The sequence below is a fragment of the Hydractinia symbiolongicarpus genome, chromosome 13, assembly GCF_029227915.1.
Source record: "Hydractinia symbiolongicarpus strain clone_291-10 chromosome 13, HSymV2.1, whole genome shotgun sequence".
Classification (NCBI taxonomy): domain Eukaryota; kingdom Metazoa; phylum Cnidaria; class Hydrozoa; order Anthoathecata; family Hydractiniidae; genus Hydractinia; species Hydractinia symbiolongicarpus.
In genome coordinates this window covers 14800718-14815017 of record NC_079887.1, presented here as the reverse complement: position 1 = coordinate 14815017, position 14300 = coordinate 14800718, and the positions used below count along the sequence as shown (strand labels likewise).

The 14300-nt window shown below is 32.7% G+C and overlaps 2 protein-coding genes across 2 annotated transcripts; one reads left to right on the top strand and one right to left on the bottom strand.

The window, feature by feature from the left end:
* Positions 1–883: 883 nt before the first annotated feature.
* On the bottom strand, positions 884–8506 carry LOC130623789 (sin3 histone deacetylase corepressor complex component SDS3-like). Its single transcript, XM_057439311.1, has 14 exons — positions 8412–8506; positions 5157–5423; positions 4381–4440; positions 3793–4018; positions 3282–3348; positions 3110–3165; positions 2921–2992; positions 2603–2622; positions 2429–2488; positions 1961–2282; positions 1746–1827; positions 1594–1647; positions 1485–1518; positions 884–1292 (listed from the first exon to the last, which is right to left on the bottom strand). Exons 2-14 carry the CDS (start codon positions 5397–5399, stop codon positions 1182–1184), a joined length of 1407 nt encoding a protein of 468 aa, XP_057295294.1. The 5' UTR covers positions 5400–5423; positions 8412–8506; the 3' UTR covers positions 884–1181.
* A 399-nt stretch (positions 8507–8905) lies between these two features.
* LOC130623953 (vacuolar protein sorting-associated protein 29-like) lies at positions 8906–14300 on the top strand. Its single transcript, XM_057439504.1, has 7 exons — positions 8906–9047; positions 11874–11948; positions 12042–12158; positions 12757–12864; positions 13489–13539; positions 13620–13696; positions 13772–14300. Exons 1-7 carry the CDS (start codon positions 9042–9044, stop codon positions 13884–13886), a joined length of 549 nt encoding a protein of 182 aa, XP_057295487.1. The 5' UTR covers positions 8906–9041; the 3' UTR covers positions 13887–14300.

Sequence of the window (14300 nt, the reverse complement as noted above, 5' to 3'; positions counted from 1 at the left end):
GCAAGCGAGTGTCATTTTGGCAAAAAAATTTATGTTAATCAATTAACCTTTATAATATCTATGCATTGATAAATTTTGAATGCACACCCTTAAGGTCTAAATTTACTGATGAAAGAAAATGTCCAAATTTGCTATTACTGAAATATAACATCATAATACATGCAGCATAATTAAATCTGAAATTCTTTAAACGTGAATATCTTGAGAACGAAAAGAGCTTTTTAAAAAATTTAAAAAGACTTGTTAGCTAACTTTTTAAGCTCTATAATATAAGTCCAACATCATTTTATACCTCGGGTTCCCTTTAATTCTCCAAATCTTTGCTCTTTTGTTATTGTTGAGCCTAATTTGATATTCGCGCAACCTCTCTTTTCTCCAGATATGATTTTTCATTGGTTTAATGCCAGTGGTTTAAAAGTTAAAATGTCATAGAAAAGAAAAATAGCGTTTCCTCACCTTTTTAATATTGAACCATTGCGCCGATTTTTTTGAATTTCAATGTTTTTTGACAATCTATAGGTGCAAATATTCAAAATATTCCCCGGCTCTACACAAATTTGTTTCTGTGGCACTGATATACATGCGAAAAATGTAAGCTTGCTAAAACACATTTTACATTTGCAAGCATTTAACACCACATTTCACGGCAAATTCGAAAAATTAAAAAAACAAACTATACGGCTTTGGAGGACAAAGCCGTCCTATCACTCTCCAAATAACGTATAACGGCTGCTTCGTCCTCAGAATTGTGGAAAATGAAGAATCAAGTACGCTGATTATTATTTTTATATTTAATATTTTATATTGCATATCTTCTTTTTTTGTGAAAATTCGTGTGGAGAGTGCGGTGGAGTACCAATGTGTCAAAAACAACAACCACCTATCATTTATAGAATATTATTTTACACATTAAATAGCTAATGTACAGTGTTCAAAAAATTGAACTTATTTTGAATTATACGTCAACATATCAGTCTTAAGAATGCAACAAAGCGCCAAAAGTTTCTTTAAAAATATAAGCCCCAGAATACGACAGTTTCCAAGCAAAACACGCGTTCTTTTGTGTTGAGAATATTTACCATATTGCTCCTTTTTTTCAAATCAAACGTAAGTGCGTCGCATTTCTACAAGTGGCAACAACTGCCGTACGACGATTGATAGTCGCAAACATTTGTTTCTTCCTATTTCTTCGTATTATTCATATCCCTTCTCTCAATCGCGTACTTTCCGCGTTGTAAATGTCCAACGTATATTTTTAGACGGGTTCCTTCAGTAAGCTTCTTAATCCAAATCTATTAAATAAATCGTAAAATGCATAAAAACACAGTCAAATGAACTAAAAAAAATTGAAATTATGTTTGATTACCGAAAGTTCACCACGATACCTAACGAAAAAGGTTTCCATGGGAACATAGTAGCCAAACGGAAAAGTTTTTTAAAGTGCAAAAAAGAAGTTAAAATTTGCTCTCTGCCACGATACATACCTCTCCCTTGCTTGTTATTGAATGTATTTGCGCACTAGAAAATAATTGAGAATAATAGAAAAGTTTAATTTACACAATAACTGGAGAAAAAAAATGAAACTCAACATACTTGAATCTTTCACGGTCTCTGGTATTTAGATATATAGGATCTCCACTTTGATACCTAGAAATAAAAAGTCATAGTCCACGAAATCAACTCTAACGAAGACAAGTGTTACAAAGGGAACAAATAACAAGACAATAAAATAGAGGCACATGTACCATTCTTTGTTAAAATATAGTTTTTCATCTTTAATTTTGGCGTCAGAACCGTCCGGAAACACCGCTGGATCGCATTTATTGTCTAAAAATCGAAAACATTCAAAAGGAAATGACTGTCTCATTTCTACAACATTTATAAAAACTACTTTTTAGTCGTTTATAGGAACAACTTAACGGGGCTATCATGGACAAATTATCTGCACAAACGCTTTTACCGGTTTTTACGTTTTTTAGTATCGGCTTTTCTTCTGGAGGACTTTTGTGATGTTTATTCAGTTTTTTCAGGTCGGCGAGTACTTGTTCTTCCGTGAGTAAGATATTTAACTGCATCGTGGCTGTTTTGCGTTTCTTCTCTGTTACGGGTGGCGGATCATTCGGACGACGTCGAAGTTTTCGTGTGACGGCAGGTTTGACTTCTAGCGGTAATATGGAATTCATTCCTCCCGTGAGCTCCAAAGTAGACTTTTCCGTCTCGATCATTTTCTTCTTTTCGTGAAGCTCGTTTATTAATATCTCTTTCAGCTCGTCTTTCTTTTGCTAAACAAGACAAAAAAACCCCCAAATTATTAGCGCTATTTATAAAAAAATTGAAACGACATCAAAAGTTAGTACATCACGCAGAAAAATAAATCTTGCAAAAAGTAATAATAAAAAAATATAAATAAAAACACGTGAATATCAACCTCGAAATCTTGTTTCGACAGTTTCTTTTCGCGCTCATATTCTCGTTCAATTTCGCGTTCCTAGATTGGGAAAAAATACGGGATTTAAGTTGAGAATGAATTAAAACCGTATGTCGACATGAAGCAAAAGATTTTACTGTTAATTTGTTTTAATACGTATTTGTACTATCCTACCTCGTATGCTTTGAAGGCATCTAAAAACAAAATAAGATGGAGTTACTACAGATAGTTCAAATGAAACGACATATTATGGGAAATATTTGAAGTCATTTTTGTTCTAAGAAAAATGTTTGCGATCTATCCAAAAAAAGAGTTTAATCGGAAAGCTTTTTTAGACAGAGTCTTCCTGAAGGAAGTATAATGCCTCTTCAACCAAACTAGTCTTCCCAGGAGGGGATTGAGAAACTTAAGGTTTTGATGCTAAGATAAAAAAGGAAAAGATAATCATGTATCAAAATTCGTAGGCGATCAACTTTTAACCACATCACTTACAAGCTCTTCGAATCCATTCTTCTTTTTGTTTTTGTAGCTCTTCAAGTTTGCAAACAAATTCTGGAAGTGTTTCTAGATACATTGAAAAGAGAAAAAATGAAATGAAAGGTACCATTTCCTGTATACAATACGCTTTTGAAAGACACACAACAAAATCATCCATCTATTAAAAATTCACCATTAACTCACTATTTTGCAACTTCTCAAGTTTTCCCTTCAGTTCTTTGATTTTCTCTTGATACATTCTACGAAAAAAAAAACAGTTTTGAAAAACTTCCACGAAAATGAAATGTATAGTTTTGTCAGACTGATAAGAACAGAATCTTATTCTTAGCTACAGTAATGTTGTTTATTTTCTTACTGTTCCTTCATTTCTGATATCTCCTCTTCCAACGTAGCCATATCCGTTTCACTTGCATCTTCAGTATCTAGTACAAATGATATAAAAACTGTCACAATATCTGTACATTTGTTTTTTACTTGCATCGCTAAATCATTGTTCTAATCATTCAAATTCATATTTCTGCTAATATATAACTTCGCTACCGTTCTTCTTATCAGTGCAGCATGAATTCGGAAGAGGAGGGCTTTAAAATTCAACAAACAATTACAGCAGCCAAAATAAAATTGAGAGACTTGCGAAATAGTTTATCAGGGTGTTGGCCCAATTTTAAAAACAAAAATCCCTGTATTTTTAATGCTTTTAAGTCTTAAACTTTGACAACACGAAGACGAAGTAGAATTATAAAAAAACATTTTAAAATTAGATTATCAAAAGCAACAATAAATAAAAATCAGTAAAAATAAGCCATGTTTTCTCATTTTGCTGGAAACATTTCTCTTTTATAAATACATAGAACATCGCACACTACCTTCATCAGAATTTTGCAAAATATCATTATCTAAATCATCGTCCTCGCCATCGTCATCAGATTCAAAAAACAAATCATCACGGTCATCATAGCAGTGATCAGTGCTACGAAGTGAGTTTCTTTTCGAATCTCCCCATAGTTCTTCCTCACTGCTCAACTCGTCATCACTGTAATCGGCGTCATAACGAGAAACAACATTACGACGTCTACGCCTTTTCCTGTCATCCTGCAGGTAGTATAAATAATTTTATTAGCCCTTATACATAAGTATTTGACAAAGTGACAAAAGTTTCATGGATGAAGTAAAAAATATAAGAGGAAATACAGCAAACGTGTAAAGTTTAAATGAGAATCTTATTAGCAGATTCTAAAATCAAATTTTAGGCAAACAGTCATATACATACATCATAATTTTAGCAATGCAAAGATCATTCCATATATAATAATCACTACAAAACAATTTTTTTTGGGGTGGGGGTAGGGTGAGTAGGTGTGTACTGGCAACAACTCTCATATAGATGGCATGAATGACGGCTGTACTTTGAAAACTAGGTTCCAGTTAAGTCACTCCACCTAAGCATTGCGTACCTCTGGTTTTTCTTTTTTAAAGTTTTTCTTTCCATTTCGTACTTCATCTATGCCCTTTCCCTGAAAAAAAAAACAATGTTAAATTATGTCTCGATACCATTTAAAGGGGTAGCATGTGATAAAAAATTCCAAAATACAGTATAGTATTTTTAGCTGCTTTTTCCAATCAACTATACAATATCAGGGGTTATTAGAGATTATAGAGGAACTGGGTAGGACAATAAAACCAGAAGCAAAGATGCATTAAAATCAAATAAATTTAACAAAATGCAAAATACACAAAAAAAAGTTGTTAATGGATTTTAACGAACAAACACACCATTCGGAACTATATATGTTTCAAACACAGACATTTCTGTTTGCACTGTTACACCAGGTACACAAATTAAGATTAAAATTATGTATCAAATGGAGGAGTACATGTACATAAAATTTTGCAACATGCAACAAGCCCTTAAAAATTAGAACAAGTATATAAATGTCACTTACCACATTTTTTTCTGTGTTTTTATATACAATAACATTGTAACACTGCATTATAGAATGATACACTTAAGTGCATTACGAAAATAATGTGTTATGACTGCATTATTCATCATTTAAGAATGATTATGAGCATTTACAACATTTATTGTGCAAGAATTTTCTAGTAAAAAATGTGTTGATTTCTTGCAGAATTATTTTCAGGCCAGGCCTAACGTAAACAAATTTTACCACTCAAGAAAGCAATCACAATATGAAAGAAAACACATTAGAGAACATTCTATTAATCCCACCTTTGCATTCTTTTTCTTCTTTATTTTTGAAGCATTTTTAGCATTGTTATCAGCAGTTAATTTCTTCTTTTTAACTTGCCTTTTATTATCATCAGCATCAAGAAACCTCTTCTTATCGGCAAACAATTTTTTGGATTCCAACATTGCCAACTTTGCTTGCGAGGGTCTACGGCCTCTTTTAGATTTATATAGGTCATCACTGGGAGAATCTGCTGGTGATTGTGCACCTAAATCCTTTGTCATGACTGTAGCTATCAAGAAGGGAAGCTATATAAAAGAGAACAACATTGCTTATAAAAAGTTTAGAGGGTAACAAACACAATGCCTACAACTGAGGATTTCAACCTTCATAGGATGAAGTTCGAAGTAGAGTCGTAAATAAACTTTAAAACATGTGGGACAAACAAGTCTAGATTAAAGTCAAACAGCTGCTAGTGTAAACCTGATCGATTAGGAAAATGAAATTAAAAAGGGACAAAATTTTCATTCAGGAAATTAACATAAAATGGAAATTACCGTGAGTGCTTATAACAACTTGTAAAAAAAAAATTATAACAGGATTCAGCTGAACTGACTTTCAAAAAGCATTAAAATAACATAAATTGAGAAATATATTTATCATCTTGAGAATGAGTTTGTTGACAAAATCAATTTCCTGTTTTCTACAAAACGTTTACAATATCAACTGCCTTAACAACTGAACTGTATAATAACTGTATATGCATAATAGTGAACTTTGCATTGCAATTCTATGTTACAACATGTGAATCTGGCTATAGTCCAAAATGGATAATATTTTAAGATAGTAGAATAGAAGCAAGACTACAAGATTATGTTCAAAACATCTGTTTAGAGACAAACAAATTTTCTTCAAAGAAAAATCTTTTTCACAATTAACTATTGAAAATATTTATTGCTTCAAGATGGAGTCGTAGAGTCCTTTCTGAGAATAAATATAAGAATAAATACCTGGTTTCTACACCAATATATTTTATCAAAACATGCAAGAAGAAGCAAACATTAGGTTTTTTTTCGTTTTCTAAGCTAATTGTGTGGCTCAAAATTTCAAGCTGAGGTAAATCTTAATTTCATTTCCATTGTGAATATCTTACTTTAGTGTAGTAATGTTTACACACATGTTAGAAGTTGCTGATAGGCAAAATTTTCTTGACATGAAAGAAAATCACAAAGCACACAATTTACATTTCGTGGTTTATCTTTCTATCTTTTAAGACATGCCAAAAATTATAAGATCCTAACAAAAACAAAAAATCTTTATCCTTTTCAATAATTAGTTCTCACGCATCCTTGCTTTCATGAGTTGTTTACTTCCCGTAGATTAAAAACCCCTTTAATAGAATTCTTCCCGCATCTCACAGTACCCTTGTATCGATTTGGTAATTATTTCCTTAAATATAAATTCTAACATTAATTGATTACTAGCCCAGGTACTTGGCTGTTTGCCCAGTACGACAAAATCCACCCCATGGATCAAAGCACACATAATGTGAATCCCAAGTTTGTTTCCAGTTTTCCTTTAAAGATGTTGTTTTTAAAACAAATCATACTCTATTACTGGAAATGATTTTATCAATTCCTTACTCTCGATACAGTGACAACTTTGTTACGTGCCATATTGTTGACATCTGGCTACTTTTGTGTCAAAGAGCTGGATGCCACTAGTGTAACTATCAATGTGTTAATACTTGATAGTACACATGAACAGTGTGTCTACGGAGTGAGAAACACTGAGGTCAAGTTTAAAACTAAATTCCATGGGAGTTAAGTAAGCTCAACGAAGCAAGATTATAGCTAAAAATATCTGGGGTGGAGGACAGTAACAAAAGATTTAGATTAGACATCTTTGATTTTGATTAGACATCTTTGAAGTGTGCCAAATGGAAACTAGGTCTACTGTATATTTCTTATAACAAATTCGACATTTTCTGCATAAATACCCTTTTTTTATCAAGGTACCAAGATATAAATACCCATATTGGTCTTTTGTACCCAGTGTTTTGTAGTAAACCAATTCAACATTTGTAGGTGGGCGGTTTTCAGGTTTTACGTTTCTTTTGTGGCAATTTGACTTTTAAGGACCGTTTAAAAAAAAATGAAAATCTTCTTATGCTTTCTACTTTTAGTTGCAAATTTAATTTTTAAATTTTTGTTGTTCTTGTCTTAACACCACTTTAGTGGTGCACATGACCAGAAACATGGTTATGAATAACAGATTCTGTTTTATGAAACAGATTCTGTTTCATGTGTTGTATCAGAGTAAATTTTACAAAAACCACATTATGATAATCTATTATTTTTATTATTTCCAGTTTTGTTTATTTTAATGAGCTGGACACATAATAAGCAAAAAAGACAAGTTAGAGGTAACACCTATCCTGAATGAGTAGAGTTTTGCAGTGAAATACACCTTTACGATAATTAGGGAAAACTAACACTCCATCGCAGCTTATTTTGCAATCGGAGGAGGTAAATATCACACTTTTATAAGAGTTATTAAGGAGAAAACACGTTCTTTCATGATAACTTTTCTTGCCACATTTTGTTTTTAATGAATAGTACACATAAGTTGTATCTTATTTACGTTTCCTAAAAATTTGAAAAAAAATGATACAAGAGAGTTAAAAAACTGGAGAAAACACACTTTTGTTTCTAACAAACTATTTTAAAAACATGTTTTTTACCTCCTTTCTTCAGATATTGTAAGACAATGGAGAGCCATAGGAACGCATGTACAATTGAATTATCGTAAAGGTGTATTGATGTTTCTTTTAGTAACTTGAGAGTATGGATTATAGTCTTTAATTGTACACAATAATGCATCAAGATTTTGGATGTATACTGACATATCTTAAATATTGTTATGACCTAGAGTGAAATTCAAAATGAGCTGGGTAGCTATAGTTTTTGTAGCTAGCTATTTTTTTGGGCCCCAAAGCATGTTAAAGTGCCCAAAAATCATTACTCCCTTTTACCTGTTGGCAGGACTCTTCTAACAGGAATAAAAAGTTTTTTTCGCATAACAGCTTTAGCTAGCTAAGCTTACTTACTCAATACACAACTGAGTACAACTTTTTATTTTACTAAGTTTATAGCTAGCTAGCCAGCTAGCTACAGTTATACACATTTTTTAGCTTTAGATTATCAAACGCCCATTTATTCCTAAAGGTCAAAAATTCTGAACAGGATTAGCTATTAAAAGTGATTTAAAATACAGAAATAATACAACAAACAAACCTGCTTAAAATAAAAACGAAAGAGCACCAAACCAAAAACCTCTAAACAAATTTTGAATTATTTGTGTTTTGATGCAAACCACGTGTGGCATTAAAACTCAAAATATAGAAGAATGACTTATAAAAGTGGATTAGGCCTGAACTCTAAGATAACGTTTGAAATAGAATTTTTTAAGTGAACTTGTTAAAAAAAATTTATTTCAAATCTTTAAATATAAAAAGTAAGATTTGGAGAAAAACGAGTGTTAACTTTGTTACACTTAAAATATAGTGACAGTGTAGCTGCCAAGTCGGTAAGCATTTCTTTCTAAACAGTTTTATAATTTTAAGGACTTAAAAAAAAAAGTTAAATTATTAGTTTTTAATTTTCAAAGCTCCTAATTTTAATTCTAATTTATTTTATTTTTTTAAAAAGCCTAAAATTTATTATAAATTTGATATTTTTTTAGATATTAGGTTAGTTAATAACGATTCTAATAGAACAATCATGGGTCCGTTATATTAAGAATAATAAAAACATTGCAGCCATGTTGTGATCATACACAGCACAGCAATCGAAAGTATAGTTAGCTCCTCACAATCAACGTTTGCGCAGGGAAGGGAATATTGCATTGAAAATACAGACTGAGTCATGGTGGTGAGGGTATTATAGGTTTTTTTTATTCTTCTGGCACAATGTTGGTGCACTGCTCGAGATTTTATATTCGCTGATCTGTGTAAATGTTCAGTATGGCACACACACACTGAGAGAGCTAGCTAGCTGGAAACTTGTAACTAACTATATTCTATACATTACAGTTTCCTTTTAAGAACACATATGAACAATAACATACTAAATGTATAAATTATTTCTGTTGATAGATGATGCAGAGATTAGGTGGGTTTAACAAATATAGTCAGGGTAAACACTTAAGTAGGCGACGGTAGTCTAATTAGGGCATACCACCTATTTAAGCGACTCATTGTAGCCTAGTTAGGCGATATGTAACCTAGTTAAGACATTAAAATATTTAATGGCTTTTCACACATTCCTAAGACAAAATCGCAAAAAATCTTTGTTCAGAAGGGATAGTCTATGCGACCATGATTCCAAATTTGTCACTCTTGCCTCGTTATGTTCGCGCAACTAAGAATTATGTTAAAATGAAATATATAACCTAATTAGGTGTAGCCTATTTAGGTGATGTTTTCGTCCGCCATATTTATTTTTTCCCTGCAGCGTGAATGACTGAAATCCATTATTTAAAACAACAAATATGGCCACACGAGGTTTGGGCCTTAAGTTACCAATGCGCGATGCAAATAAGACGATAATTGGTCAAAATTATCTGCAAAGTGGACAGATTTGATTCACATAAAAATTGTAGTGCGAAACGTAATGATTTTGACGTATTTTCAACAGAAAGTTTTCGTTCGCCCAGTTAGACTACGGGTAGCCTAATTAAACTACATCACGTCGCCTAACTAAATGACTCGCCTAATTAGGTCATGCCACCTAATAAGGTGTTTACCCTGACTGAAATATCAATCAGGGAAATCTTTTAAATATGCTGTTACAGTATATAAGGCCATCATAAAAAATATGTTGTGTCCGCGTCCTGAAGGCCCCGCAAAAATAAGTCGGTCTGGCGGTTGGGCGTATTTTCCCTCGGGATTTTCAGTTCGGAGCAAGCAAATTCGTTCCCAGGGCCTAAACAGTATAGCGCCACTTGACATCGTTTGTAGGCCATTTTTGCCGCCCTGTAAACTGTCAGTAGCCACAGGGGTGCCCTAAAGGAATTAATTTTTATGGAAATTAATTTTTGCGAGTTTTTGTCAATTTTGCATAAATTAGTTCTGGCGAAAAAAATTATCTTTTTGATAAATATCTCGCGAAATTTTTTTCCGTTTTTTTTCCAACTTACCGACTCAGGTTTTTATTACCGAAAGTGAGTTGGTCGGAGGACGCGAACACAACATGTTTTTGATGACAGCCTAATTATTATGCCGTCTTTAAATTAAACGTCCAATATATCCAATATATAGCTTAAATAAGCAAATCACAGTGTATAACTATGCTGTTTTATCTTTTAAATGCTAACATACAGCATTTACTTCCTGTTTGTAGATAGATAGATAGATGTGCCATATTTTGCATGGCTAGTCTCACAAATGTCTATTATTTCCAGGAGGGGCCATGGCTTAGATGGAGAGTCCTAGAGTATTTATTGCTCATTTTGAGCTACACAGACCCAATTAGGGCCTACGCTCTACTAGACAGCTCCCTGCAACATCCAACAGCCCACACAGTGTGTCATTTCCCTCACATAACTTTGGTTAACCTTCACTCGCCCATGTTGAATTGCCGTCAAGAGGAATCGAACCCTGGTCTCCCGCACAGAGTACGAAAGCTATAACCACTAATCTATGGCGTCACGCCACGTTGTATCATCTTTTGTCTTTTAGTAGAAAGAGAATTTAACTTTGTTGATAAACAATGTTTATTTACCAAAGGGTTTATAAAATAGCACGCTTTCAGTGAAAGTATAGCTTAATTTGCCTGCAAACTGCCATTTTAGTTGTATACAATCAAAATAAGCAGTTGAAACATTGTTTTAATGTTGTTTCTTGCAGAAACTATTTTAACTTCCTTTAAGCTTTTGTCGAAATTTTAACATGCTGGAACTATTAGTGCTTCTGCCAACTTTAGTCGTAATCCTGTGGCTTTTAACATTTCCGTAGTATAGCTTTTACTTCCTAAGTTCTTTCACCATCATAGTCAGAGTCCTTGATCCCCCATATTTTATCATTGTTGATTCTGTAGTTGAACCATTGATGCAACAACATTGCACCTATGTGAACCTTTGTTAGATATGAGGATTGTTTTCTATTTCAAGCAGATATTTTCCCAAGACAACTTTGAATGCATCTGTAGAGATTTATCATGTTTGTGAGATCTTTTGGCAGACAATTCCAAAATTGTGCAGCAGTCCAGCTGAAACTACTTCTATTCTTGCAAAAGTTTATGCCATGTTTTGTAATTAGCCCCTTATTCAGGAAAAATCAAAGAGGGCATATACTAGTCTTTGACACTTCGTTTTTAGCATTTTCCAGGTTTAGACAATCTTATACCTATGCCTTCTGTGCTCTGGAGAAAATATTTTAAATTTTTTAATAGAATATCAACATATGTACTAGTGATTCAACACCTTAGTTTTTCGCAAAAAGCTGTATTGTGTATGCCCCATGATCTCTTATCTGTTAGTAGACTCAGGCTATATTTTTAAATATCAGGCTATATTTTTAAATATTGCCACCCATGGTGTCATGGGTTTTTGTTGAAGTACAATAAAGTTTAAGTGCATTCTTTCTCTTTTCACAACGTTTGTAAATGTTTGTTGTAGACAACAATATTTAGCTTTTATTAAGTGTTACAGCGTCTAAAGCGTAGTATTGTTTTATTGTAAAAGTTTTTCTTTCTTAGCTGGTGCTTGTCCTTGGTGATTTACACATCCCTGACCGTAAAAGTGGTTTGCCTAATAAATTTAAAAAATTATTGGTAAGAACAGCTACTACTAAGTCAAGCATGTCTGTATTGTGAATAAATCATTGCAAAACACCATGAGTAATTAATTTATATGTTGTTTTACAGGTTCCCGGAAAAATTCAACACATTTTATGTACAGGAAACCTATGTACCAAGGACTCGTATGACTATCTGAAGACACTGGCTAGCGATGTCAATATTGTTCGTGGTGATTTCGATGAGGTATGCAAAGAATATATTAGTAATCTTGTAAGGTATCTTTGTGTATATGTATTGCAATATTTATATCAAAAATTTTATGTGGTAAAAAACTTGTCTTTATACTAGTGTGTTTTCTAAAGATATAATAAATTATATAATGGTAAATTTTAAGTATTTATCTTTATATAATATATTTATTTTACAATAAATTACAAACATTTGCGATGTAAATTTGTGAACTTTCTTCTGGTGGCGAAGAACGCAGTTTTATTTACAACAAGAAGAAAATTGAACTCCAATAGCAAAATCATAAAACGCATCTGCGAAAATGTGAAATGCAATTTTTTTAATACCGGCTAAATTAGTATATACCATAAAGTAAGTTGCAAGCAACTAAACAACACAAAAGACACTGAACAACAAACATGTGTTTGAGCATTTTTAATTTATTTTACAATGCATTACAAATATTTGCGATGTAAAATCTGAGTACAAGTTTTGCAAAATCGCAACAATTGATTCTGCAAAAAATTTCCCAGTTCGTTCTTTTTTTAGTAAAAAAGAGAATATAAGTAAAGAGTTTCAATGTTCTTATTTTGTTCCTATCTTTTCATCACAGAACATCACCTATCCAGAACAGAAAGTAGTAAGTGTAGGTTCGTTTAAAATTGGTTTGTGTCATGGTCACCAGATAGTTCCATGGGGAGATCCAGAATCTTTGGCTATGGTAAGTACTGTTAACGTGTACTTTAATTGAAAAAAAATCGCATGTCTAAAATTTCGAGAAAGCCTTGAATAAACTGATCGAAATTTGTGATGAGATAAATTTTCGCGTGCAGAGTCAAAAAAATATCGAGGCTTTAAACTTTTAAAGAGTCTTCAGTTGTCTAAATTAATGTGGAACGAAACAAAGACAGTCATTTTTCGATTAGCAGAATCTTTGCCATCAATATCAGACACTGCTTACACACTCGTTGTGATTGCGTTATCTTTTTCGTGCTAACAGGTTTTCTTCAGGTAGCTGGCATACATACGACGGCCAAGCTGGGGCCACCATTATAATTGATTTCAAATAATGTCCTCACAACGATTTTAATGATTGCATTTAGTTTAATTAAGTCAGTCGCAAGCATATTTTGTGTTCTTTGACTCAACATTGTCATCTGCTCTGTGAAAACATCTATCCTATATATACTTCCATGAGTTTGAGATTCGCGTACTTACAACGTATGGCGTATTTTTTTATCTTTTCTGGATGCTAGTTTGTCATGTATACCGTTCACTGTTTTCGCAAAATTTGTTCTTGAGAACACTTATTTTTATATTTCTTGCTTTTATATTTCTATTACAGGTGCAACGTCAACTTGGTGTAGACATCTTAATATCAGGACATACACACAGGGTAAGTGTATGGTGTAATGTAACTGTATGTTAGCTGCACAACTTATGTGTATCTTGTTTATCGTACATTTCCCCCCATAGTTCGAGGCATATGAACACGAAGGAAAATTTTACGTCAATCCAGGATCAGCGACCGGAGCTTACAATGCCTTAGATTCGTAAGTGATTATTTTCGTAGTTATGTGATGTAAACTTCGTGGGCGGTTTACATGTCTTTACTTGCTACCTCTTAGTAATGTCGTCCCTTCGTTCGTGTTAATGGATATTCAGTCCGGAACAGTGGTAGCTTACGTGTATCAGTTACATGGAGACGACGTCAAAGTGGATAGGATTGAATACAAGAAATAATTTTATCGTGATATATATTTTTTTTTAAATTTTTATTTGGGGTTGAATTATATTTGCACGAGCACCTCATGAAAATTTACAACGCTGCTCTCTGCTCCAGTTTCTAATATTTTTTTCTTTGCGTGTTGATTCCGCGAACCCCATATATCTTGTTTTAAGAAAATCATTGGATTGATAGAAAGAGAAAAAAATAGCGTCTTTTTTTTGTTTTTTTCTGTTTTGAAAGCAATTGAGGAGTACAGATTAAGCCAACTTGAAAGTTGGAAAGATGTTTTCGAGTTGAACGAAAAAGCAATTGAATTTTTTGTAAAAATATTTGCGGAAATTTAATTACGATTGTCTTTTTTGTATAACTTGAGATTATATTGTAGATTTTTACGTTTTCTATGTATACAAATAAAATGTTCATTCGTA